General features: G+C 39.1%; 2 protein-coding genes and 1 pseudogene across 6 annotated transcripts; all 3 read right to left on the bottom strand.

The window, feature by feature from the left end:
* Positions 1-994: 994 nt before the first annotated feature.
* adprh (ADP-ribosylarginine hydrolase) lies at positions 995-24,268 on the bottom strand. The gene is made up of 8 exons (XM_023791226.2): positions 23,946-24,268; positions 23,423-23,537; positions 22,804-22,912; positions 22,154-22,252; positions 21,868-21,973; positions 21,419-21,685; positions 3,345-3,559; positions 995-1,512 (listed from the first exon to the last, which is right to left on the bottom strand). The coding sequence occupies exons 1-8, from the start codon at positions 23,951-23,953 to the stop codon at positions 1,364-1,366; spliced, it is 1,068 nt and encodes a 355-aa protein (XP_023646994.1). The 5' UTR covers positions 23,954-24,268; the 3' UTR covers positions 995-1,363.
* Positions 6,331-10,564, bottom strand: LOC140590928 (E3 SUMO-protein ligase ZBED1-like; annotated as a pseudogene).
* Positions 11,036-18,500, bottom strand: LOC111845841 (uncharacterized). Of its 5 annotated transcripts, none has more exons than XM_072712699.1 (8): positions 18,398-18,500; positions 18,043-18,080; positions 17,279-17,371; positions 15,086-15,297; positions 13,998-14,983; positions 13,827-13,896; positions 12,616-12,784; positions 11,036-11,517 (listed from the first exon to the last, which is right to left on the bottom strand). In XM_072712699.1, exons 4-8 carry the CDS (start codon positions 15,291-15,293, stop codon positions 11,358-11,360), a joined length of 1,593 nt encoding a protein of 530 aa, XP_072568800.1. In that variant the 5' UTR covers positions 15,294-15,297; positions 17,279-17,371; positions 18,043-18,080; positions 18,398-18,500; the 3' UTR covers positions 11,036-11,357. The 5 variants fall into 5 exon arrangements, with proteins under 5 accessions (XP_072568800.1, XP_072568801.1, XP_072568804.1 ...); XM_072712700.1 differs by having other exon boundaries at positions 18,043-18,077; positions 18,398-18,493; XM_072712703.1 differs by lacking the exon at positions 15,086-15,297.
* Positions 24,269-24,579: the final 311 nt, after the last annotated feature.

Genomic DNA, 24,579 nt, shown 5'->3' with positions numbered 1-24,579 from the left:
GTAAACCGCTTGTTATAGCAAATCAGTTTCTGCTCATGACGCAGGGTCAGCACCAAGGATCATCCCTCACCCGATTGAGATCAAGGGTCTTTTAGAGAAGCATGGCTTCATCTGGAACCACCCAGTACTCTCCTGGTCAAGGCATTTTTACATATTTCATGATTTTAATACATTATCGTCATTGAAGGAATTATGACGTTTGAATATAAAATGCAGCTATTATACTCTAGAACTTTTCTTATTGGTACTATGCTATTTGTATCAGTACTCAAATTGCCTCTGTACTGGATGATTGCATAAAACAACACAAATGAAACAGAAACTGTTACAATCATTGGTTCTAATGTCTAAAGTCATGTATGTTCATAAGAATCCTTGCAATGTGGATTGTTATTAATGTGGTCTGGAATGAAATGGAATTAAAGTACAACATGAAAACTTGATCATTAATTCCTAAACTGATAAAAAAAATAAGGGTGTTACTAAAATGGACAATGTTTTTGGAGAATAATAAACCCTGACTATAGCCTATTTGTGAGGTATTTTAGGTAACAAGGTACTGTAAGCCTTTAAGTTTAGAGCCAGACTGTAACTTTGGGTGTTGAGATTGTACCCTTGTACTGCATATTCTTCTTCATTATCTGATCTGTGTCCTCTCTGTTCATGTCCCTGAATTCAGATCAATTTTATTGTCATTGTACAATTCCAGAGCAAGTCTGTTTGTGTTCAGGAAAGGAAAGAAAATGTAATAAAATGCTTTACGCAAAAGTACTGTAAAATATTTGCACGAAACATTTGCATCATGCAAATATAGACCTGCCTCTGTTAAATGACATCATATAAATAACATACTCAAAAAGTGTACAAGTACCTTTGCATACTGTGAAATCTTTGGAGGTGAGCATGTCATCATTTATTCGGCTCTCAACTGTCTTCAGGCTCATCATTACTCAACTGCTACTACTTGTGGGCATTATCAGGTAAGGGCCAGTACTCAGCATCTAATACTGTAGTTTATTATTGATACAGATGGTTAATAAAACATGTGCACATTACATTTACAAATCAACACCTTTCATTTCCTGCACATTATTGAGATTTGTACATGGTTGTGATGCTTTATCTGACTTTAACAACTAGAAAAGCAACAAATAATATTAATCAAGTAATAATATTAACAGTATTAATCAAAAATGGCTGAAAATGTCTTTTTGTAAAATAAGTACATTATACTACAAAAACACATTGTAAATTGTTAAGTGTGATTATTCGCAGATCGTCACGGTAAGTCATCAGCTTTCTGTAGTTTATCACTCCTTCAGCGATCCCAGGACCTGGGTGGGGCCTTTGTGCGCCTCTGCTCTCAATGCGACAGCGCGTACAGCCTCTCTGCACTGCTCTCCAGCCTCTCCCTGTACTCCAGCTTGCTGTAGTTGCTCTCGGGGACCCCCTCAGTGCCGTGCAACAGTCCCCAGCAGCAGCAGGCGATCACGGCAGTACTGTCACTGTCACCTGCCGGACGGGAGGCCACGTCAATGTCCGTTTTCATTTGAGTTTGGCATATACAGTGCGTTCCAGAATTATAATAATAAGAATAATAACATTACAGAGATAAATTAAAATTGCAAAAAAATATTGTAGTTTATTAATGTTCCTGTGAGAACAACCAAAATTATTTATTAATTTAATGAAAAATCTAAAAAAAAAAGTTAATAGCACCCCTAAAGATGATTGTAAATCTACCAAATTTAAACCAGGAATGAAATTCACATTATTGAAATTAATATAAATTTTAAGGAACTTTTCATTACTTTACTTATAGAAACAAGAGACAAGTAGTCGTACATGTTCATAAATCTGGTAACAGCTACAAGAAAATCCACAGAAGATTTACTGTCAGGGCAATTACTGAGAAATGTAGAGTATGGGACAGTTGGAAACCTGACAGGTAGGCATACAAACACATTTTACCCACCAGGATAGATGGAGGATGGAGAGAGAAGCAAAAACTCCCCAAGAATCACCACGAAAGGATCACAGGCCTTGGTGGCAACTTGGGGTCACCAGGTTTCAAAAAGCACCATCAGACACCACCTCTATTACCGCAACCTTTTTGGCCCTTTGGTAGGGTTTCAAGGAGGAAGCCTTTCCGGACCTCAAGACAAAAAGTGCTGCCAATTTGCAAAAACAGCATCAGCATGTATGGCATCAAAACTGACACACATACAAGGAACGGCACCACAATGAAATATGTTGTGTGATGTTTTGAGATGTTTTAATTATGGATGTCCTGGCCACTGTTTAGGAATATAGTAAAATCCAGTTATAATGGACTTCAAGGGACCTGGCAAAACAGTCCATTATATCCAAAGTCCGTTATATCCAGAGTTGTTGTACTCCCAGAACACAACTACAGGACACCATTTACTCATGCTACACCTCAGCAGACACACTTGTGGTATAGATTATTATATTGTACATGCAGTAATCCAACTTTACCTGACCAGATGCGTGACTATTAATAATCTCGACTACGTATCTGCGCTGGATATCACCGGCACGCCACGTGCCTTGTAGGCGGAGCCTGCATGTCCATTATAGCGAACAAAACTACAGCTAAAAGATACATTAAACGGCCCTGGGAACCAAATTGTTTGTCCGTTATAAGCGAAATTCCGTTATATGCGAGTCCGCTATATCCAATGCTTTTTCTGCATGTTCTTAAAGGTGCACGGCCGGGACCAGCAGACTTACGATTTTCCGTCATAAGTGAGTCCACTATAATGGAATTTTACTGTAATGACTTAATGGCTGACGACTGGCTGACATGGCCATAAGTCGACAATACAGCAAGACAATGACCCAAAGCACACCTTGTAATTTACACAAATTCTGCGACAACAAAATCAAGATTCTGCAACGGCCATCTCAGTAGGCACACCCCAATCTCGTGGAAAGCCCACAGGCTAAACAGAAGAGGGCAGCTGATGTGCACAAACCCAAGAATGTGACTGATATTGAAAAGGCCTAAATCTCTCCAAATGTTTGCCTTAACCTTGTCAAACAGTACAGAAAAAGACCCCATGCTGTTATCCTTGCAGATGTGGTTGCACCAAGCAATAAATCAAGGGTGCCAATAATTATGAAACCTTATTTTTGGTGATTTTTTTAACAGTGCCCTTTTTTAATAAATGTATGATTTTGGTTTGGTTGGTTCCATTAAAACATTAATAAAGTACAATATTTTTTTGCATCTTGGCATTATTTATAGTATTTTTTTGTGCATTTCCACTTTAGGGTACCAATAATTTTGGAATCCACATTACGGGAAAGTAGATTCTAACCTCCATGAAAACCCGCACGACTCATGAGCTCGGCCCAGTCGGACCCTGCCCCCAGCAGGGCATCCAGTGCAATCATTGGTGCATCATGCCCACTGCGGCCTGCCCAACCAGCCAGGCTGAAGCTCTTATAGGCCAGGTCCCTCTCTTCAGGTCCATAGGGATTAGGCCAGAAGATGGGTCCCACTCCAGACAACAGGCCTCTTTCTGCCAGGTACCTTATTGGAGGACAGTGGAGAGTGAAAGAATGAAAGACAGTTTCTAAACCTTTGATTTTAGAGTTCAGCAGCATACTGTATCTGTCAGCAATCCAAACCTACCTTAAATCAACAACCATTCTACCAATACCCAAGAAAACTGCAGTAAATTCCCTAAACTATTACTGTCCAGACGCCCTTACCACAGTAATTTCAGAATGTTTAGAAAGACTGGTACTGGCTCACATTAAAGCTAGCCTCCCTCCCCTCCAGACCTTGATCAGCCCAGTTTGCATACAAGGAAAACAATAGATCTATAGCCATCCATACAGCCCTAACCCAGGTACATCAAGTGAACACATACAGTGCTCAACGAGTCTTGGGATGCTTTCTTAATTCTGTAAAAATATTGCATATTTATTGGCTTTGTAACAAAAATCACTACTTTAAAAAATATATCACATTAGAAACAACCAATAGTTCTAAGCTGATTCATTTCAATTAGTATTAAACTGAAACCCAAATTATAGTTTAAAAAAGTTCATTGATAAGCAGTCACCTTGGGGGGTTTTATATAGTAACACCTTTGAAATAGTACTCCCAATGACTACAATTGCAATTAATTAATTAGCAAAATGGCAAGAACAGAACTGAAAGAGTCCCATCCATCCATCTATTCTCTGCCGCTTATCTGGGGTTGAGTTGCGGGGGCAGCAGTCTAAGCAGGGATGCCCAGACCTCACTCTTGCCAGCCCCCTCCTCCAGCTCCTCTGGGGGAATCCCAAGGTGTTCCCAGGGCAGCCGAGAGATAAAATCTCTCCAGCGTGTCCTGGGTCTGCCCCGGGGCCTCCTCCGGGCTGGACATGCCCGAAACACCTCCCCAGGGAGCCGTCCAGGAGGCATCCTAGACAGATGCCCGAACCACCTCAACTGAAGGAGTAAATCAAAAAAATTATGACACTTAATAAAAAAAAAAAAAGAAGATATAAGCAGATACATTAAACGTTGCTTGTCAATGGACTTTTGTTTTGAAACCAATAAATTTGCAGCATTTTTATAGAATAAAGCAAGTGTCCCACGATATTCTTTGAGCACTATATATCAGGAGACATTCAATACAGTGGTCTCAGCCAAACAGGTCTCCAGACTCCTGAGCCTGGGCCTCAGTACCTTAGTCTGTATCTGGATCATGGACTTTTTGTCAAACAGAGCCCAGCATGTATGGTTAGGAACACGCACCTGCTCCAGTCTGACCTTCAGTACCGGTGTCCCACAAGACCATGTGCTCAGCGAAATACTCTGCTCGCTCTTCATCTATGGCTGCATACTCAGTCATAGTATGAACAGTATAATCAAATTCGCAGATGACACCACCATCCACAGATAAATCTCTGACAACATCGGACAACATCCCTGCTAGTGTAGTGGAAGCTAAAACCATGGGTTCCTTTAAATCAGAGCTAGATAAGATTTTAACAACTCTGAGCTATTACTTAAGTTCTCCCCAAACGAGCTTGATGGGCCGAATGGCCTCCTCTCGTTTGTAAATTTCTTATGTTCTTATGTTCTTATCTAAGATGTTTGACATGGGGTAGCATGAGGGTGGAATAAAGATTTTAAGAGGTTGCAGGTATAAATATATGATCTATTAAATTTATCTTAGAATTTATGCTGGAGTTTTATTGAACATAATAACAATAATTTGTTATCCCCCATTTATTCCGCAAGTTTAATTCTGACCACCTGATGCCACCCACAATTGTGTGAATATGTCCCAACGCCTGTTAAGTTGCTCACCAGGGGCTTTGGGCAGGGATGATGTAAAGCGCTTTGAGACAATGTAATGTTGTGAAAATGCACTATACAAATAAAATTAAATTGTATAAATTTAATTGAATTGAATACTTTTCTTCTGCTTCCATTGCACAGCTTTAGTTTATCATTCTAGCTTACATTTCTGATGGCAGCCACCTGTTACGCACCCAGAGAGCTGTGGGTTAAGGGCCGCAAATGTACCGAAGCTGGGTTCAAACTGGTGACCTTCTGATCACAGGCACACAGGCTTAACCCACCGAGTCAGGTGCTGCCCCCTGATGGCACTGATAGTGATATCGTGTAACTAAGTGCTTGTGAGTAATTATGTGTGCATAAAATCACCCAAAATAAGCATCTGCATCAAAATGCACTGCTTATAAGTCATATTCCATGTTGTATTATTCATCCAGTTCGCTTTCTTTGCCGTATCTGACAGTTCGCGGAAAGTTCCATCGGGTTCGATATTTCCAAAATTACCCAACTTAATTTCCCATGGAAAGTTTATGGGGTTTCTGGAAATGTTCCACCCCTTTGCAACCAGACCTCCCATGGAACGTTTCCAGAAATTTACCAGAAAGTTTACACCCATTTGCAACCCTATCTTAAAATCAAACAAACCATCATATACTGGAGGGGTAGCCTACATAGTACTGTGAGCTCAAAAGGTTATATTTGACAGGGGAACTCATGAAACTTAATTATTATGTTGATTTTGATTTATATGATAGTTACATCTGGGGCTGTCACTACTGATTACATTAATAATCGCGTAATTTACCGATTAATCTGACAATTCATCGAGTAATCATTTATATATAATTAGGGCTGTCAAATGATAAAAATTTTTAATCAGATTAATCAGAATTTTCAGTGGATTAATCAGGATTAATCACTATTTGCAACTACACCTGAATCCTAACCATTTTTTTTTTCTGAAATGCATACCAAAAGATAAATAACAGGACACAGATACATAATTTTCATATTATATCTGTTTATTAACACAGCCAAATAATGGTGGTTTAAATCAAGCTGAAACATACTACACACCATAATATTTGTCTTTGCAATGTCCTCTTTGGCATTCCTCTTAACCAGGATGTACAATTTACAGTATTCAATTGAACAGAAAGCAATAAAGGTAGTCAAATCATAACAGTGGCCTACCACATTTTTATCATGCACAATTTGAGTCATCTGTTGCGTTTTTGTGAATCAAACCAAATGAACAATCTTTTACCTTTACCTCCATTCTTTAATCCAGTTGCTCAAGCAAGCCTAACTACTATAACATGTTGCACTGAAACTGGTCTTTTTGTTTGCACATCACCTTTCAAATCTACTGAGCTTTATCATCTTTCAGCCAGTTGCTGAGGCAAACTAACTTGTTCACATTTTCCAAAAAGTAAAGCTGACCTTTTCTTGTTCACAATGTGACCTGCAACTGAGAAAAGTCGTTCACAGGGAACAGTGGTTGCAGGAGTGGCTAGATATTTGTGAGCTAGTGAGGCCAGCTTCTCATGGGCTCCTGAATGAGATGCCCACCTCCTCAAGGGGCAGTCCTCCAATTTAATGGTGGGCTCTGCTCTGTACCTGTGTATGGCAGGTTGGACCTCTTCATCTTCTGGTTCTGAATCTGAGCACATTTGCAGAAGGCTGATTTTCTTACTGGGTGGCCCATCATCATGTGTCTGTGAAGACTTTCTGGGTGATTCTTGTTGCAGCATTCCTTCAAGTGTGGTCCACACCTCTTCCCTGTCTGTCTTGGGCAGGCATTTCAAGTCTTTGAAACGAGGATCCAATACTGTAGCAATCTGGAGCCATGCATTGTTGAGCTGTTCTTGACGGGATGCTAGGTCCTCCTTGAACTTGGTCTTGAATCTCACCACATACTGTATGCAGGGTCCTCATCACAGGCTTCCATCTTGAGACGCAAGTGGCAGAGAGAGGGTAGTACCACAGAACAGGAGACATAGGCCTTCCCACCCAGGAGCTCAGTTACATACCTACACACACACACACACACACACACACAGAAACAGTGTAATATTAGAACAGAGGTTAGCAACATATACATATTATTACTATTATTATTATTATTATTATCATTATTTTTTACATACATACATGTTATTGATATTTAACTTGGTTTAATTTATTCCAGAAAATAATCAAGGTAATGTTATTTGATAGGCTACAGACTGATTTACCTGCATGGCTCTAAAAGTGTCTCCAGCCTCTGCTGTTTATCCCACTCTGCTGCGGTCGGCAAAACGAGTTTGTGCTCCTGATTGTCCAGGGCTGCGATGACAGCCTCTTTATTGCTGCTCAAGCGCTTGACCATTTCCAGTGTCGAATTCCAACGTGTTGGAACATCCTGGATCAATGGCTCTTGCTTCTTTCCCAGGCTGACTTGTTGTGCTTGAAGCTCCGCAGCATTTGCTGGGCTGTGCTTAAAATGACCGACAACTTTGCAAGCCTTGACCAAAGCATTCACAAAGCCGCTGTCAGCAAGACTCACGGTGACACTTCTCTGCAGCATGTGAGCGACACAGTTCATGTGTTCATAGCGTGTAAGTCGAATTGCGGCAACCATGTTGCGTGCACTGTCAGTCCCAATGCTTGTCGTTTTGCCCTCGATGTCCCACTTACGTGCAACAGACAGGAACTGTTCTTTACAAGCCTCCGCAAAATGATGCTCCTCAGTTTTTAATATAGTCAGCGCAAAAGACTTCAGTTCCCACGCGTCACTGATGTAATGTGCAGTTACGACGTAGTTGTTGTTACTCACTGATGTCCAATGGTCTCCTGTCAGGGCGATATAATTTACTTGAGCCAAGACCTCTTTCCTTTTTTCTTTTTCGTTTTCATAGAGCTTGTGGATTTTCGTCATAACTGTGTCTCTTGACGGTGGCTTATAGGATGAGTCTTGAGACGCCACTTGCAAAACATCCATGAAGCCTGAGTCTTCTACAATGCTAATGGCTCTACAATCCTTTGCAATCCATTTTGGTATTGTGTCGGTCAAATTATCTGAGGTTGATTGTGTTAATGGTCTGCGAAAATCCAGCATGGTCTGGCGCAAACCACTTGCTGCACTTGACGGCCCAGCATTCGCATGTTTGGCGTTGACATGCTACCTCAAGCTTGAACAGCTCCGGTGAAATTGAAACTCCTTGTTACAAATCTTGCAAAAAACCTTGTACTTGTTAACTGTACCATCATCATTCTTTTTATATTTAAATCCGTCCATAGGCCCACCTTGCTCCATCTCGCCTTTAGCTCCCCAACCACTTTCCTGACAAATAATTCGTCACATTGCGCATGCGTGAAATGCGTTAAAAAAAATGACGTAATTAACAACAAAAAAATAATTAACGTCGTTAACGCGTTATTTTTGACAGCCCTATATATAATATAATACAGTGGAACCTCAGTTCTCAAACTCATTAGAACTCGAATTTCTTAAAAGTCGAACCAACCAGTTAAAAAAAAAAATACTTGGAGCTCGATCTGAATCTCAGAAGTCAAACCGTGAACGCCGAAGTCAAACTTGTATGAGCGGGGAAATGAGTCACGCGCACGTCTTTCAGCGGAAACAAAGGGTAACGCTTCAGTCTCAGCCTCGCATTCGCTGTGATAGCACCGTGCATGTTTACACTAGCTGAATACATATATTTAGACAGTAAAAATACACTTAGACAATGACAGACAGTAACCGTAATTATTATTATATAATGAAATACATTTTAAAATAAAGATTTCTTATTCATTATTTTAATATTATTAATAAACCATTAATATGTTTAATTATAATAATATTGTTGTGCCGAGCGGGGACAGAACGGAGACAAAGACGCAGACGTCAGGGTATCGAGGAATACGTGGTTTAATTACAGGTAAGGCAGGCAAAACGCAGACGGACAATACAATGACCGGACTGGGGAAAGAAAATGAAACGCGGATGAAATACAGAGGGCTAATGAAAACAACTAGAAACAGCTGATCACACGGGATTCCACACGGGGTTAAAGAGGGGGCGTGGCACACGGAAGGAGCAGACGATCGGGGCAGGACACATTGTTTTTTTTTACTTTACACATTGTTTGGATACATCTATTTTCTTACTTTACAAATTACTGTTTTGATAAATATGCTTAGATGTGTTTAGTACAGTATATGCTCTTCTTGTTTTATCCAGTTCATTTTGTGTTTAAATGCTAAAAAAAAAAAAACATATTTAGGTGTATTTTTGGGGGGCTGGGAACCAATTAATTGGTTTTCCATTATTTCTTATGGGAAAAATTCAATCAGAACTCACACTTTTTAGGATTCGATCCGGAGTCCAGAAGGGATTAAGTTCGAGAACCGAGGTACCACTGTAATTGGTTTTCCATTATTTCTTATGGGGAAAATTCGATCACAACTCGAACTTTTTAGGATTTGATCCGGAGTTCTGATTTGGGGAAAATATCGAATTGCGATTTTTCTGACAGAAATTGCGATTACGATTTGATTTGTGATTTTTTTTTTTCCTATGTCAAGCTTAATTTCAATATTCAGTATGTAGTAATTTTAAAACATATGATGCAGCATGAGATACCATCAGTATTAACTGGTCTATATTCTAATGCAAGGATGAGAATTAAAAGATGTGATGTGTCAAGTTAAATGAAGTAATAATGAAAACAATTGCAGCAAAAAGAAAAATAGTGATCTTGCAGGTAACGCTTAATACTCTCCTAATAACACTAGAACCGCCTTTTCCCACGCCAATGAACAAGCAAGAACAATTTCGGTGTATGCAGCCCTTTTGTTTGCACTATTGTGTTGTTAGCTGGTGTTATTAACACTAATAACACTCAAAAAACCGTAATGTTCATAACAGCTAGAGTGGCTGTTCTATCCTGAAACTGTAAAGCTGGAAATTTTAAAACATAGTATGCATTTTATAAAATGTTTAATAAAAATAATTAGTCGTTTATTGGTGATTTCATGTTGGTCGAAGTTTCCGCTTTTTAACAACTGTATACGTTATTTTCTATACAAATCAATTCAAGTGAAACAAAAAATGTACGTGTTCATGGTTGCAAACTCTTTCAGACTCTCACGCAAGAAATCTTATTCCATTCTGAACTTAAAGTTAGCTGCATCAAAAACGTTAAGGCAGTTTGCAAACCCTACAGACTATTTACAAAGTAATAAAACTTACATACACACTGTAAAACTTTTCCCTGTAAATTTACAGTATAATACTGGCAGCTGGGTTGCCAGCCACATTCTGTTTTTTTACAGAACCACAACTGTAAACTACATTTACAGTATTGTACTGTAGTTGCCAGATACAGTATCATGCTGTAATTTAATTTTTGTTTACAGTGGTACTGTAAAACTTCCCTGTAAATTTACAGTACAACACTGGCAGCTGGGTTGCCAGCCACATTCTGTTTTTTTACAGAACCACAACTGTAAACTACATTTCAATTTTTAATATACATTCTGGCAGCATGCCTTTATTAAGTACTGTATTAAACTGTTGTGCTACTTAATTTTACAATATTACAATGTGTTATATATTGCATTAAATTGTATTTCTACACAGAATATAATTTTCCTTAAAACAAGAAAATTTTACTTTTTTCCCTTATCAGTAGTCTCAAATGGAAATAAAAAACAAAGGTCTTAGAACTTAACATGTTTATTTCTCAAAAGCAAAGGCCAGAAAATGTTGGTCGAAATGTCAGCTGTACGAAATAAATTCACTGAACAGTTAACAGAACATTAACAAGTATACTGTCCACAAATTAACTTTTCAGTAGTCTCCACAAATTAACTTCTAATTAATCGAAAGGTTTTAAATTATTTTACAATTGTGCAAAAAATAAAATGAGTCAGCAGGAAAAAAACGCATTATATAAAGAAATGCCAGCTGTACTTTTGTATACTGTTAACAGCATTATACCTTACTTCCTTTTAGTTCAATTACAGTGGATAGTGGAAGTGTCTAAAAATTCCATTCAAAGTCTGTAAGTTTTCTCAGAAGAGAGGAAACCTGTGGGTGCACAGTAGTGTTCTTTTTTTGCACAATTTGGCCAGTCTTCTTTGACGTAACTTTCCCTTTCTTGGCTTTAGATCCACGCTCTGGGTTGATGTCGAGAAAGCGTCTACAAGGCAAAAAAACAAAAATTAGTATAATGTTTATGCCTATTTTTATATCTCTCTCTTAACGAGAGATGTCTTTCAAGAATTTGTTTGGATATAGTTACTAAAATTAAAATTTTATGCTACAGTCATTGCACTTTACTGACAAAACGTGGATCAAACAAGTTTCCATTTTGTCTTTGTTAACCATGTTCTGCTTTAAATATAAATCGCATACTTCTGTGTACTCCCAGTTGCTGAACAAAGGCCGAATAACATGAATGCAAGTTATGCATAAATTTTTTATTTTACACAGTTATTTTGAAAAACAAATAAATAATAGTATAGTAATAGTGCAATTTAACTGTATTATTAGGTGTAAACAATTGTTAACTGGGGAAGATCAACATTGTATATATATATATATATATATATATATATAATATATATAACTTTTTGTTCAAAATCAAAATCTGAAATATTACAATGGTTTTGGTGTAATTTTTTATATTTAATGTCCTGAAAAACATATATGAATTTTTAAATGTTCTAAAGGACATTACTAAATAATAAAATATATATACAAAACAATAACAATTTACATCATTTTCACAGGTTTACACCCTCCTCACTTTAAATGAATAGTGTTGCATTCATAAGCATCACTGAATGTTTCTATCTGTTGTAATAGTTGTGTATGTCTCTTGATTGTCTTTAATGTATAAAGATGAACCGTAACATCATACTGTTAATACTGGACATAATTCAAACATCAAGAAACGCTGAAAAAGATTCTGGATTATTTTTCTCAAAACCAGTGGACAGATAAATGACTCAGGACAAACAAGAAACCCTTAAACAACTATGACAAAACATTCATTGTTATCATACAGTATTAAGAATCAGGGGTGTTTAAACTTTTGCACTGGGTTGTTTAGAAATTCAGTTTTTTTGTGTGAACTTTAACATTTCTGTTTAACAATAACTTCCTCTGTGCAAGACCACATTAAAATAAACATAAATTTTTCCCAAATTATCCACCTATTTACAGATTCTGCAAGAGGGGTGTACATTTTTGAGCAGCACTGTGTATATAAATGGCAAATGCGTAAGTGTCTAACCTCTGAATAAACTCAAGGGTGCATGCTGCCTCTTCCTGATACTGGAGGTTAAAATTGTAAAATGAGGCAAACAGCGCTGCAAGACCAGAGACAATGTTGGGCTGCTCTCCTTCACACACAACCTGACCTTCCACGCTCAACATCCACCGCTGGTTGCTTAGAGACTGACCTGAAAATGAAAAAAGGATTAATAAAACATGTGAACTAAAAAAACCTACTGTTTCTTTTTCTGTTATGTTATTTAGATGTTTATAAATTAATCAACATAACTGTTAAAAGAACTACAGTATAGCTTTCTGCAGCATTCATTACTTAATTTTCTTTTAACCAGACAAACACTTAAGGTTATTTTTTCACAAAGAAATACCATAATGTATATTTCCATTTGTAGCAGTGAACTTTTCACCATATAAAGGAACAGCTTCTTTGCTAAAATGGAGGTAATGCTAAAGCAAGATAAAGGCAAGGTAGGCAATCCTGTCCAGAAACATTTTTGTCATGCTGGTTTGAAGTCTCTTAACATCCTGATAGCAATCAATAAGTAAAGTGAAACATCGGTATTATCATAATATATATATCGTGTGTGAAAGATATAGGATCAAAAAACATTGGACCGAGGGCAATGATTCGTCATGTGTATTATACGTTATCAATCGTGCTCATGTGTGATGTGCATGTAGCAGGACAATGGTGGACAGAGTGCAGGTACCTCTGTTCCTCCAAGTGGCAGTTCCAAAAGAGCAACAAAAAAAAGACAGCTCTTGAAACTGCCACAAAAAAAAAAAAAAAAGTAGATCAAAAACGGTCATACTACGCTAAACATGTGTTGCATTTACACGCTGGAGAAAAGACAGGCAGGTACATTGTTTGCTCCGATTATGATGGGTTGTGTAATAACATATGTTACTTATGTAGTTTGTGTTCACTTTACGCGTTAGCTCACCATTAGCGTAACCCAGCGTGTGATCGGGAACTGTTCATGTTTTCAAAATTACGAGTGCACCCATGTGTTTTGGAGGCGTGACTTTGAATGGTGATTCATTAGAGGGAGGGATCGTATAAATGCTTTGGTAGCAGGCAAATGTTAGCCTTTTCCAAATGATCTACTCTGCCTTTAAGACAGCTTACCTTCAAAATCAATTCCACTAACATAAAAAAACATGATGTAATTTTGTTTCCTGCCTTAAAGTATCGCTTTAAGGTTTACTTACCAAGAATTATAAGGCGTGGACTTTCTGGCAAAGGTAACGCTTGCTGGACATCCAAAGGTGTTGCAAATTCCTGAAAAAAATGTAAAAGAAAACAGTACAACCATCATCAACAGAAACAAACAATAAAACATGCTGCAAATCAATGTGAAATTTTGAATAATCTCTACTTACATCTGTCAGAAGGATAAGACCATCTAATTTCTCTTTGAAGTGTGCGAGAAGTAGTTGTAGGACCATAGCAGCAACATCATTTTGATCACTGGAGAGTGTGTTCCGAACATCCTCGTTAGTTGGTTTTTCTTTGAAAAACTGGACAATTTTTGGTCCACCCTCCTGAATAGACGATTCCAAAAGTCTGAGCACTTTTTTGTCTGTAAGCATCTCAAAATGGCCATATATATGTCTCTGTGCAAAGAGATATGGCCATTTGGTTCTTATATCTGCAATGGTATGGGACGGGATTTCATTAATCATCTTACGCTGGAGGCAATAGGTCTCTTCCATGAGTTTGCAAATGTCCCCTCTCTGTGCTCCAGAGATTCCCTCATGACGATGTATCTCCTCCATCCTTTGACGCTTAACTTCAATACTTTCGTAACTTTCACCAGGTGGAAGAATAGGCTGCCAGCTTGTACAGCCATAAGAATCAGTGGAACTTCGTTTTTTAGTATTTCCAATTTCATTCCTTTGTGTCATATGATGACTGAGTGTACTTTTTCGATTAAGATGCTCTATTCGTACTTTCAGTTGTGACAGAAGAGATGCATATCCACCCACAATCTGCCTGTCACCTACCATGTCAGCAAACACTTTTGGATACCTTCTGACTATTTGCTGAGTAACAGTTAGACACTGTGATCTGGTTGGGTTTTCCTCATGTTTCTTCATTTCATCAGCAAGGATCCTAATCATTTGTCGTCGGTCAGCTGGGGAAGGTCTCTGGTCATTCTCAATAGCACTCTGTATACCTGCAGGCATTACGTTCCAGGGAACTTTGAAATTTTCAGCCCATGAATGTGAAACACCAGTTGATCCTGGACTGTTTGCTGATGTGCTTGAGGAGCATGATGGACGTGCATCAGGAGTAGTGCTGGCTTCACAGGGAACCAATGGGAGAACATCAACTGGTTGCAAAACCACAGTTTGGTTTTGTTTTTCTGTAAATTATGTACAACAAAAAAATCTGTCAGAAAAAGTACTGTAATGCAATGTAACATTTTAAATTATCACTTTTTTAAAATAAACAATCTTATCTCTACCTTGATTTTGCCAGGCACTAAGAAGTTTCCTGCATTGAATAGGTCTGATGAACTCCAAAATGTCATCTTCCTTCACATAAATCAAATCATCTAAACCCTCCACTCCCTGATCCGTGAGCTTCTCAACCAGTTGACTGATAACATCTGGAGACAGGCTTGGCAACACTGACAGTACTGCATCTTTCAATGCTTCTTTCAATCCAGACATTATTCTAGAATTGGGAAAGAATGGTGGAGAACAATAACTGACAAGCCACACAGAGAGTATTTAGGAAGTGGGTAATAGTCCAGTAAGCTGTCTTGGTTTATGCACAAATAACCCTTATCTTGAGATGTCAAGCAATGAACTCCCTGGTCTACAAGACAAAAAGATTGACATTTTTGTGTGACAAAATACACACTGGAATTGTTATGAACAAGAATTAACTGAATTCTCCCGAACACAATTCCCTCATCATTGTTCTGCAAAATGACATGCAGGTTCTTTTTGTAAAGTGTGCCCTTCACTGTCACTTCATTTGATGCCAGTGTATTCCCTGGTTCAAAGTGAAAGCATGCAACAGATCCTTGAATGTCATCGTTGTAGTCACTTGCATGAAATTCTGTCCCTTTCTCTGCCACAACATTTTCAGGGAAAATGCTTCCTGAATTTAGGTAAGCCTGCAGAAGCTGATGTCTTTCTGCCAATGTAGCACTCAGGTTTTTGAAATTGTGCAATTTTCTGGCACACTGTTTAAAGTACGAGTGCTTACTCTCAAAACGCAGCGTCCACAAGCGAATGAGTGGACCAAAACGTTCAATGAGTTCAGGGTAATGGGACATGTAGTGGTGTTTCGGTTTAAGTGGATGACTTAGAAAAGACATCTTTCTAGTCTCAATATACTCTTCAATTAGAACTGCTAAATAAGCAATCTGACCGACTGTAATTACAGGAGCACAGATGAGCTCTGCTATTTGTCTAAGTTGAAGTATTAACTGCCACACCTCATTTTCAGTTGGATTGGCAATTTTTTCCCCTACCAAAAGAGGTAAAAACCTGAGCAGGCACCAATTTTGCACTGCATGTCCACTTAATTTCCCAGTACCCTGAGTAATGTTAGCTGGTTTATCACGTGCATCATTCCCCAGATACTTAAACTGGCTAATGCGGCGATTCAGTTCAGTGTAAGTGAACTGCATCTCTTGATTTACAAGGTGATCCACATACAAAGCAAGGTCAAATGACACAACACCTTCAAAAAGGTCATGTCCTAGACAGGGAGGTAATCCTGGCTGGCATACGTGAAAGTACTTTAGGTCATTAAATGGAGAATTGCATTTGACACCAACAGCAATTTCAGCTGCACCTGAATCCAAATCCCTAAGATTCTGTTCATATGACATTACAGTTCTCGTTAATGCCTTTGTCAGGGGTGCTGAAAGAAATGTTTGGCGGTCAATTTCACAAAATCTGCAGAAGTGGTTACTTCTACTGAAATTTTCCACAAAGCCACCAATGTAATGGGATCCAAGGTTATCTCCTGCTATTGCGCATAGTGTACCTTTGTGAACCTTTCCATCAGCTAACCGAACCCCATTTTCCTCGAGGTCTTTAAGATCTTGTACCAGAGTGGCAAAAACCAAATCCTGGCCAAAAAACTTAAAGTCTTGTTCCTTACACAGCAGAACTAGCTGCATGTGGTCAATTCCTGACCTGCAGTAAGGCAACAGGTTTCCAAGTGTCATGTAAACAGCAAGAATTTTGTGCTTTTTTTTGCCAGATCCAAGTGGGTTTGCCACTTCAAAAGCGTCTTGATACAAGATTAAAGCCAACGAATCTGTATCATCTTTTAACAGCACATTGTCATCAACATTACTGCCATCCCATACATCACTGAGGACATCATTTGCTTTAACTGTAGATCGTGAATTTTTATGTTGTTCTATAACTGATTTACAGCAGAACAGAGCTTCTAAGCTTTGCTTAATGGGAATGTACTGAGCAAAGCTTTCCTTGCCAGATTCGTTTTTACCAAGGCAGATGGGGACAGGTTCAACATACTTGAAATTGGCTTTATAGAAAGACTTTCTCCTCTTATCAGTGTGTAGTGTATGGGTATTACACATCCGAAAAAGATCATCAGTTTTCATAATGTCTACAACATTCTTTACATCAGTTTCAGAAATGCCAAGTGTAGTTAATTTTTCACTTACCATGTGTAGCAAATGAGACTGGCTAATATCATGGATGTCCTGCAGCCCCTCAATTACTGACTGAATTACAGATGATGGGAGAATGTGCTTTGCCTGCAATTTGAGATAAAACAGAGCCATATTCTTCAAAAAAAGTGATTCATTTGCATTATCTGGCAATAGTGCAATATCCACCTGCTCTTCACTATCACCACAATCCATAAACAAATCAGACAGTGCATTTGAGTCTTCAGCCACATTGCATTCCTCACCATGTGGTCTCTGCACTGAAAAATTCAAATGTAGTATATTATGGCGAAACCTATCTGCTGAGGAGTTGCAGTGATACCTGGATATATGTGAGGTCAGTGTTGATGCAAAAGAAAAGCTTTTATTACACTTAAATGGGCAAGGCACTCTAGTGCCTTCTTTGATATGAGACTTCAGGTGTAAAATGAAGTTTCTTAAATCACTACATCTTTCCTGACAGACACCAATGTCACAGACTAAAGTGTAAGCATTACCTAATTGCTCAGCAGACGTCTTTGTGTCCTTCTTTTTGTGATCCCTGAATATATGAGCCTTAAAAGCAGCAAACTTTTTGAATCTTCTGGGGCAATCAGGAATACCACATTTAAAATAAGCATTAGGAACATGACTATGCATTTTCATGTGCTGACAGTATGATAAGACGGATTCAAATGCACTATCACAGAACTGACACCACATCATTTTTATGAACAAGTTAATTATAACTGTAAAATTAACTTTTAAGATTAACTTACGTTGGCGCTCGGTCGATCTTTATCAGATAAAGTAACTGCTGAAATATAAATGAACAGACAATCAAATGCAGGTCGTCCGAATGACAAAATAAAAGATAAATCAAAGTTAATTTGTGAGTAAGTTAGTTAAGAACAGACTGAACTATTCACTCGGGTTTTAACCTAACATTACGTGTAACGTTGCAGGCTAAGTTAACGTTACGTTAAATCACAACACTTATTTCGGGCATTAAAATTTTGATGTAACGTTAGATGTTCAATCGTCGAAAACGACAGGATTAACACGCCGATCAAAAAAATCTTCCACTCGTGCAAACAGAAATGCAATCGAATAAAACAGTCGACGGTGTCTTACCGTGTCAATGCTCAGGAAAACAATTATCCATCTGCTACCAACTTCATTTCTCTTCGTCACAGACAAAATGTATTATCTTCGTCTTTTTGCTGCATTATCCTGTCATTTTATATGCAACGTACAGGACTGTCACAGAAAATTAGAATATTGTGATAAAGTTCTTTATTGTCCGTAATGCAATTAAAAAAACAAAAATGTCATACATTCTGGATTCATTACACATCAACTGAAATATTGCAAGCCTTTTATTGTTTTAATAGTGCTGATTATGCCATACAGCTTAGGAAAACTCAAAAATCCAATGTCAAAAAATTAGAATATCATGAAAAACTATACTAGCAGGCTATTTAACTAATCACTTGAATCGTCTAATTAACTCGAAACACCTGCAAGGGTTTCCCTGAGCCTTTAAAAACAGTCAGCTTGGTTCAGTAAACTAAATCACAAGTATGGGGAAGACTGCTGACCTGACTGCTGTCCAGAGGACCATCATTGACACTCTCCATCAGGAGGGTAAGACACAAAAAGAAATCTCCAAAAGAGCAGGCTGTTCACAGAGTGCAGTTTCAAAGCACATTCACAAAAAGTCTGTTGGAAGGAAGAAATGTGGCAGGAAACGCTGCACAACCAAGAGAGAGGACCGCAGACTTAACAGCATTGTGAAGAAGAGCCGCTTCCAGAATTTGGGTGAGCTTCAAAGACAGTGGACTGAAGCCGGAGTTCAGGTATCAAAAGCCACTGTTCACAGACGTGTCCGGGAAATGGGCTACAATAGCCGTATTCCCATGGTCAAGCCACTCCTGAACTCAAGACAACGGAAGAAGCGTCTGACCTGGGCTATGGAAAAGAAGCACTGGACAGTTGCAGAGTGGTCCAGAGTCCTGTTTTCAGATGAAAGCAAGTTTTGTATTTCATTTGGAAGTCAAGGCGCTAGAGTCTGGAGGAAGGCTGGAGAGGAGCAAAATCCAAGTTGCTTGAAATCCAGTGTGAAGTTCCCACAGTCAGCAATGGTTTGGGGAGCTGTGTCAGCTGCTGGTGTTGGTCCGTTGTGTTTCATCAAGTCCAGAGTCAATGCAGCTGTGTACCAAGAGATTTTGGAGCACTACATGCTTCCATCTGTTGAACAGCTCTATGGAGATAATGATTTCATTTTCCAGCATGATCTGGCACCTGCCCACAGTGCCAAAACCACCAGTAACTGGTGTATTGACCATGGCATCACTGTCCTCGATTGGCCTGCCAACTCCCCTGACCTGAACCCTATAGAGAATTTGTGGGGTATTGTGAAGAGGAAGCTGAAACACACCAGACCCAATAATGCAGTTGAGCTAAAGGCCGCTATTGAAGCATCCTGGGCATCCATAACACATCAGCAATGCCACAGGTTGATTGCCTCCATGCCACGCCGAATTGATGCAGTAATCCGTGCAAAAGGATTCCCAACCAAGTACTGAGTGCATTAATTGACATTTTCAAATGTTTGATTTTGTTTTGCTGTTACAAATCTTATTTTTTTTACTTGGACTGAGGAAATATTCTAATTTTCTGAGATGGGATTTTTGAGTTTTCCTAAGCTGTATGGCATAATCAGCACTATTAAAACAATAAAAGGCTTGCAATATTTCAGTTGATGTGTAATGAATCCAGAATGTATGACATTTTTGTTTTTTTAATTGCATTACAGACAATAAAGAACTTTATCACAATATTCTAATTTTCTGTGACAGTCCTGTATATATTGTTCGTGCTTTAGTGGCACTGGCTCTGCTCACATTTTAAAGAAATTTAGCGCGAAGGAAATCAATCCCATAATGCAACATTTACAGCCTGATACTGTATTACGATTTTTGCGGGCTGAAAACAGAAAAATACTGTACATTTACAGCCTTTCTGTTAAATATACAGTCTGATACTGGTTTATAAAAATACAGTACAATACTGTTAGAAATTGCCTGTAAATTTACAGTAAAGTTTTACAGTGCATGTAAATGTGTGTGCAGAACAGAGAAAATCACACTTTGTTACTCGGACAAATACAAAACGAATGATTAAACATTATATGCGTCTCATTTTGTATGTTTTCTAAATAAGACGGCGTGCTCATACCCAACTGTAATAGCAATTAAAGCAATCTATTCTTTTAGTATTTATGTTAAAGCAAGACTTTTATTTTATTACTGTTGTGGGATTAATCTTTGGAAACACTTAAATTTAATAAGCACAAAAACATATGACATAAACACGACTGTATTGTGGGTTTTACGGCTTTTTTGGAGGTCACCGACTCCGCTGCTGTGAGATCTTTACTGACTGTCTCGTTGTTTTGATGGGTTAGCGTTATACTAATGCTATTGCCTATTAACAAAAACCAAAGGTATGATACGCTGAAGTATATCGCAGCTGTTGTTTAAAAGGAGCTCGCCGGTTCTATTGATGATAGGACCTTCCTGAAACAATCTCGGACCATGAGATAGGAAGGCAATTCACTTATAGCTCAGTAGGGGAATCAGTATTTTTCCGCACCGCGAATGTAACATTTTCCTTGGGTTTCACGTGTTTGCTGTTTGTGGGCCTATACGCCTTCTTGGGCCACTTCTGATTGGTGAGCATGACTGGCATGTGAGAAGCACGGCGCTTGTGAGAATGACTGTCACACAGGGAGCACGGCATGAATTTGTAAAACTATTCTAACAGCAGTTTTAAACCATGGGCCCAACGTGCTGTATAATGTATATCTTAAATCGCGATTTTTGCGAGTTGCTAATCACATTGTTTAAAATCGCGATTTCGATTTTAAATCAATAAATCGTGCAGCCCTAGTTCACAGTAAGGTTCAAGTACAGCTCGGTTCTTGGTGGCAGTGGAAAAGTGCCGTTATTGTATCTTATCTCATCCTTATACTTATCTTTAGCTTAGCTCATCTTATCATTTTAATCTTATCTTTATTGTTGTCTTATCTGGTTATATATTATCTTGTCTGGACATGTCTTGTCCATCCAGCCTCTGCATGGCTTTCCTCACCATTTCCACTTCTCTGTGAAGTAGCCCCAGTCCCTCTCGGTCTCCTCCACAGCGTAGTTCTGTGACTGGATGAAACTCCTGGCAATGGGGCAGGCCTCATTCACCAGCCCCAGCCCCCAGCTCATGATTGGCCGGCGCTGGACGGCATATGAAGTGAAGAGGGCAGATGCTATCGCTCCGAGGAAGCCGGTGGGATGTGGGTGAGTCATCCTTCCAGTTTCTACGGCAACAGAGACTAAAGTTGAGAGCTGCTCTGGGTGTGGGTACCTATGTACAGAGAAAAGAGAAGGATTCTTAAAAAACTACATAGAAGGTGACTGTAGTAAAACAGGTCCAAGAGTAACATCACTCTGCCGACTCTAAGATTTGAACCAGCAACCTTGCAATCACAGGCACAGAACCCTAACTCCCTGCTCCAAACACTGACTACATTTTAATCATGCCCATACCTAAGACCAATACACATAGACCTCATGGCAGCCCCACAGCCAGTTCCCTCGGGGTTATAGGGCACTCTGTACCCCCCTGCAGCACCTGGTCTCAACTGGGACACCCCTGGGAACAGAGAGTGAATAATTCCATATATTGGGTTTATCATCACTTAACATTATTTACAAGCTACAGTATGCTCGTAGGGACATGTAGTACATACACAGTGATGGTAGTGAATGTTATGCAGCAGCTGTGACAGACTCTAAACCAAGCACAGATGGATGCATATTTGTGTTTTCTTACCCCAGACACTTGAAGGTCCAGGCTTCCTGCCATCCATGTCTTTCATGCCTTCTATATAGCGGAACGCAACCTCATGCAGGAGCTCTTCCCCCTTCTTTCCTGAAAGGCATTATAAAGTAAATTGATTTATACATTATTTGACCAAATCTCAACATGTGAGCACGAAAATGAATGTTCTCTCCTCTGAGTCCTCCAGTTTCCTCCCACTGTCATTCATTCCCACCTTACTCAGTGTATGACTATGTGCGTGTTTGTATATACGAAATGGACCAAATGTCCCCAAAATGTGATAAAAAAACTGTAACGTTTTAGCATGTGGGGACATTTATTCAATCCCCACAAGGAAAAACTCGATTTGATAAAATGTCTTAACTTATACACGCTTCCTGTTTACAATAATATGTGATTGGATGGCATCATTCTTTTAAAACAAATAAGCCTGATCTCTCCCATGGGCATGGCTACAGATCATCTGCTTATCCAACAACCCTCCCCATGTGCCCTCTGCCAGGCTTGTCCTGCCGTTGGCACTGTTGGATGGGCTTGGCCTATCTATTGACTTCTGCTTGTGTTTCCTGAGATAAGCTCCAAGTTCACCACAACTATAACAATTATTTTAAAAAGGATAGATAAGTGAACAGAATGCTCACCACTTGCAAGAGCCTCTGCAGTTGCTAGGTGCAAGACGGTGTCATCACTGACCGGCCAATCAGGAAGCTCAACAGAAATGTCCTGGAGGCCACCCATCTCCTGCAGCTCCTGAGCATTTTGTAATCATGGTATATTTACTGCTAAAGCTTCACTAAGAACAGCCAGTATAAGAAGAGGTAAGGTTGCCACTCGTCCCTTATAATATGGGATTGCCCCGTATTGGAAAATAAACCGCTGCGTCCGGTATTATACAGAATGATCCTGCATTATAAGGGACAGCTGACAACCCCAAGAACAGGAATGATCAGCAACATTATTTTCAGTGGATGGGGAGCAGTGAAGTTTAACCCATGATGTATTATGTTAACTTCCATTGTGATTAACAGTTCTATGCAATGCCACTAAGAAATATTTCTTGGTGATTCTGTGGGTTAGGACAAATCCTGTGGTTGGTAGAGTGATTTCACTAGTGACTGGCCGGCCCTGCTTTCGCAAATGTATGCTGCTAAATAAATGTCTGCTAAATAAATGTAAATAAACAAACTTCTGCTCAAAGAACAGGGAATATACCTGCAAAAAAACCTTTACTAAGAAATATAGGGCTCCACAGAGACAGACCTGGTGAATGGCGGGCCCCGATTCGTTGTACTCCCACAGCTGGTTCCGGTAGCCCAGGGCGTCCCCCACGCCGCTCAGTAACATCCCTGCCTTGTAGTGTTCAAGGGAAGCCTGCCTGTTTGTAAGGCGCGCATTGTCACGGTCACACGCGTTGTCAAGCTGAGTGCCATGAACGAGGTTTAACTCGACATGGTTATGTTTTTGATGTATCGATACTATTTTCCAAATACACATGATGAAAGGCGCTGAGGTTGGAGTAAGCGTGCAACTCTACCTTTAGCGAGCAAACTGCTGACCACTTACAGGTCAAATGCATGTGACAAAAGCGTGATTCATAGAACAAGCATATAAAATGCACTATTGACATATGCACAGGAAAAGTTTAAGACAATTTTGGTCATTAAAGGCATAGCATGAATAGTTCACTTTTAACCCTAAATAACCAAGTAAATACAATTTGTCATCATTATTATTCTACTGCATGCTGTACTGATATTGCGAAAAGGATATAAGCTTCGCCTACCCAGCCATCGTGAAACTCCTCCCTTGGTTGGTCACTTCGAGACCCGGCTACAGTCACCAGTATACACCGCGGCTTTCCTCAAAACTTCGCCACAAACAAGCGCAATTGTTCTGATTTCAATGAAACTGGATTCAGAATGCCCAAAATTCCTTATTGTTTTGATAAAACGTGAACGTATAGCTTCAGTAAGCTTAAGTACTTCGATATTTTTAATCCGTCCCTGTAAAATTTCGCATGCACAGCAGGTGACTTGTGACTGTCCGTCACCTAAACGGACACGCAGAGAGCCAATGCGCTCCACGAGTGATCTAAACTTAGACTCCTACGTATCACTGCAATTTAATTTAAAATGAACAGATTTTTTTTTATCACGGCGAGGAATTCATGTTCTGAAAATATATTTATATGTGTTTTATTTTGTTTTAATCCTACTGGGTAAATTAAACAGAAGCAATATGAAGCATAGATTTATGCTTGGATTTAGACTGTGGGGAAAGTACCCAGTTACAGGCAGAGGAGAAGACGAACCAGTGCTTTTATGGAGCTCATCAGAGATAGGCTATTATACGATTATTACGTATTCTGGAAAACCAATATACAACAAAACAGTTATTACTGAAGAATAATTGCAGTA

Source organism: Paramormyrops kingsleyae, chromosome 5 (assembly GCF_048594095.1).
Source record: "Paramormyrops kingsleyae isolate MSU_618 chromosome 5, PKINGS_0.4, whole genome shotgun sequence".
Taxonomy (NCBI): domain Eukaryota; kingdom Metazoa; phylum Chordata; class Actinopteri; order Osteoglossiformes; family Mormyridae; genus Paramormyrops; species Paramormyrops kingsleyae.
The sequence above is the reverse complement of the archived record's forward strand: the minus strand, read 5'-3'. Positions and strand labels throughout refer to the sequence as shown.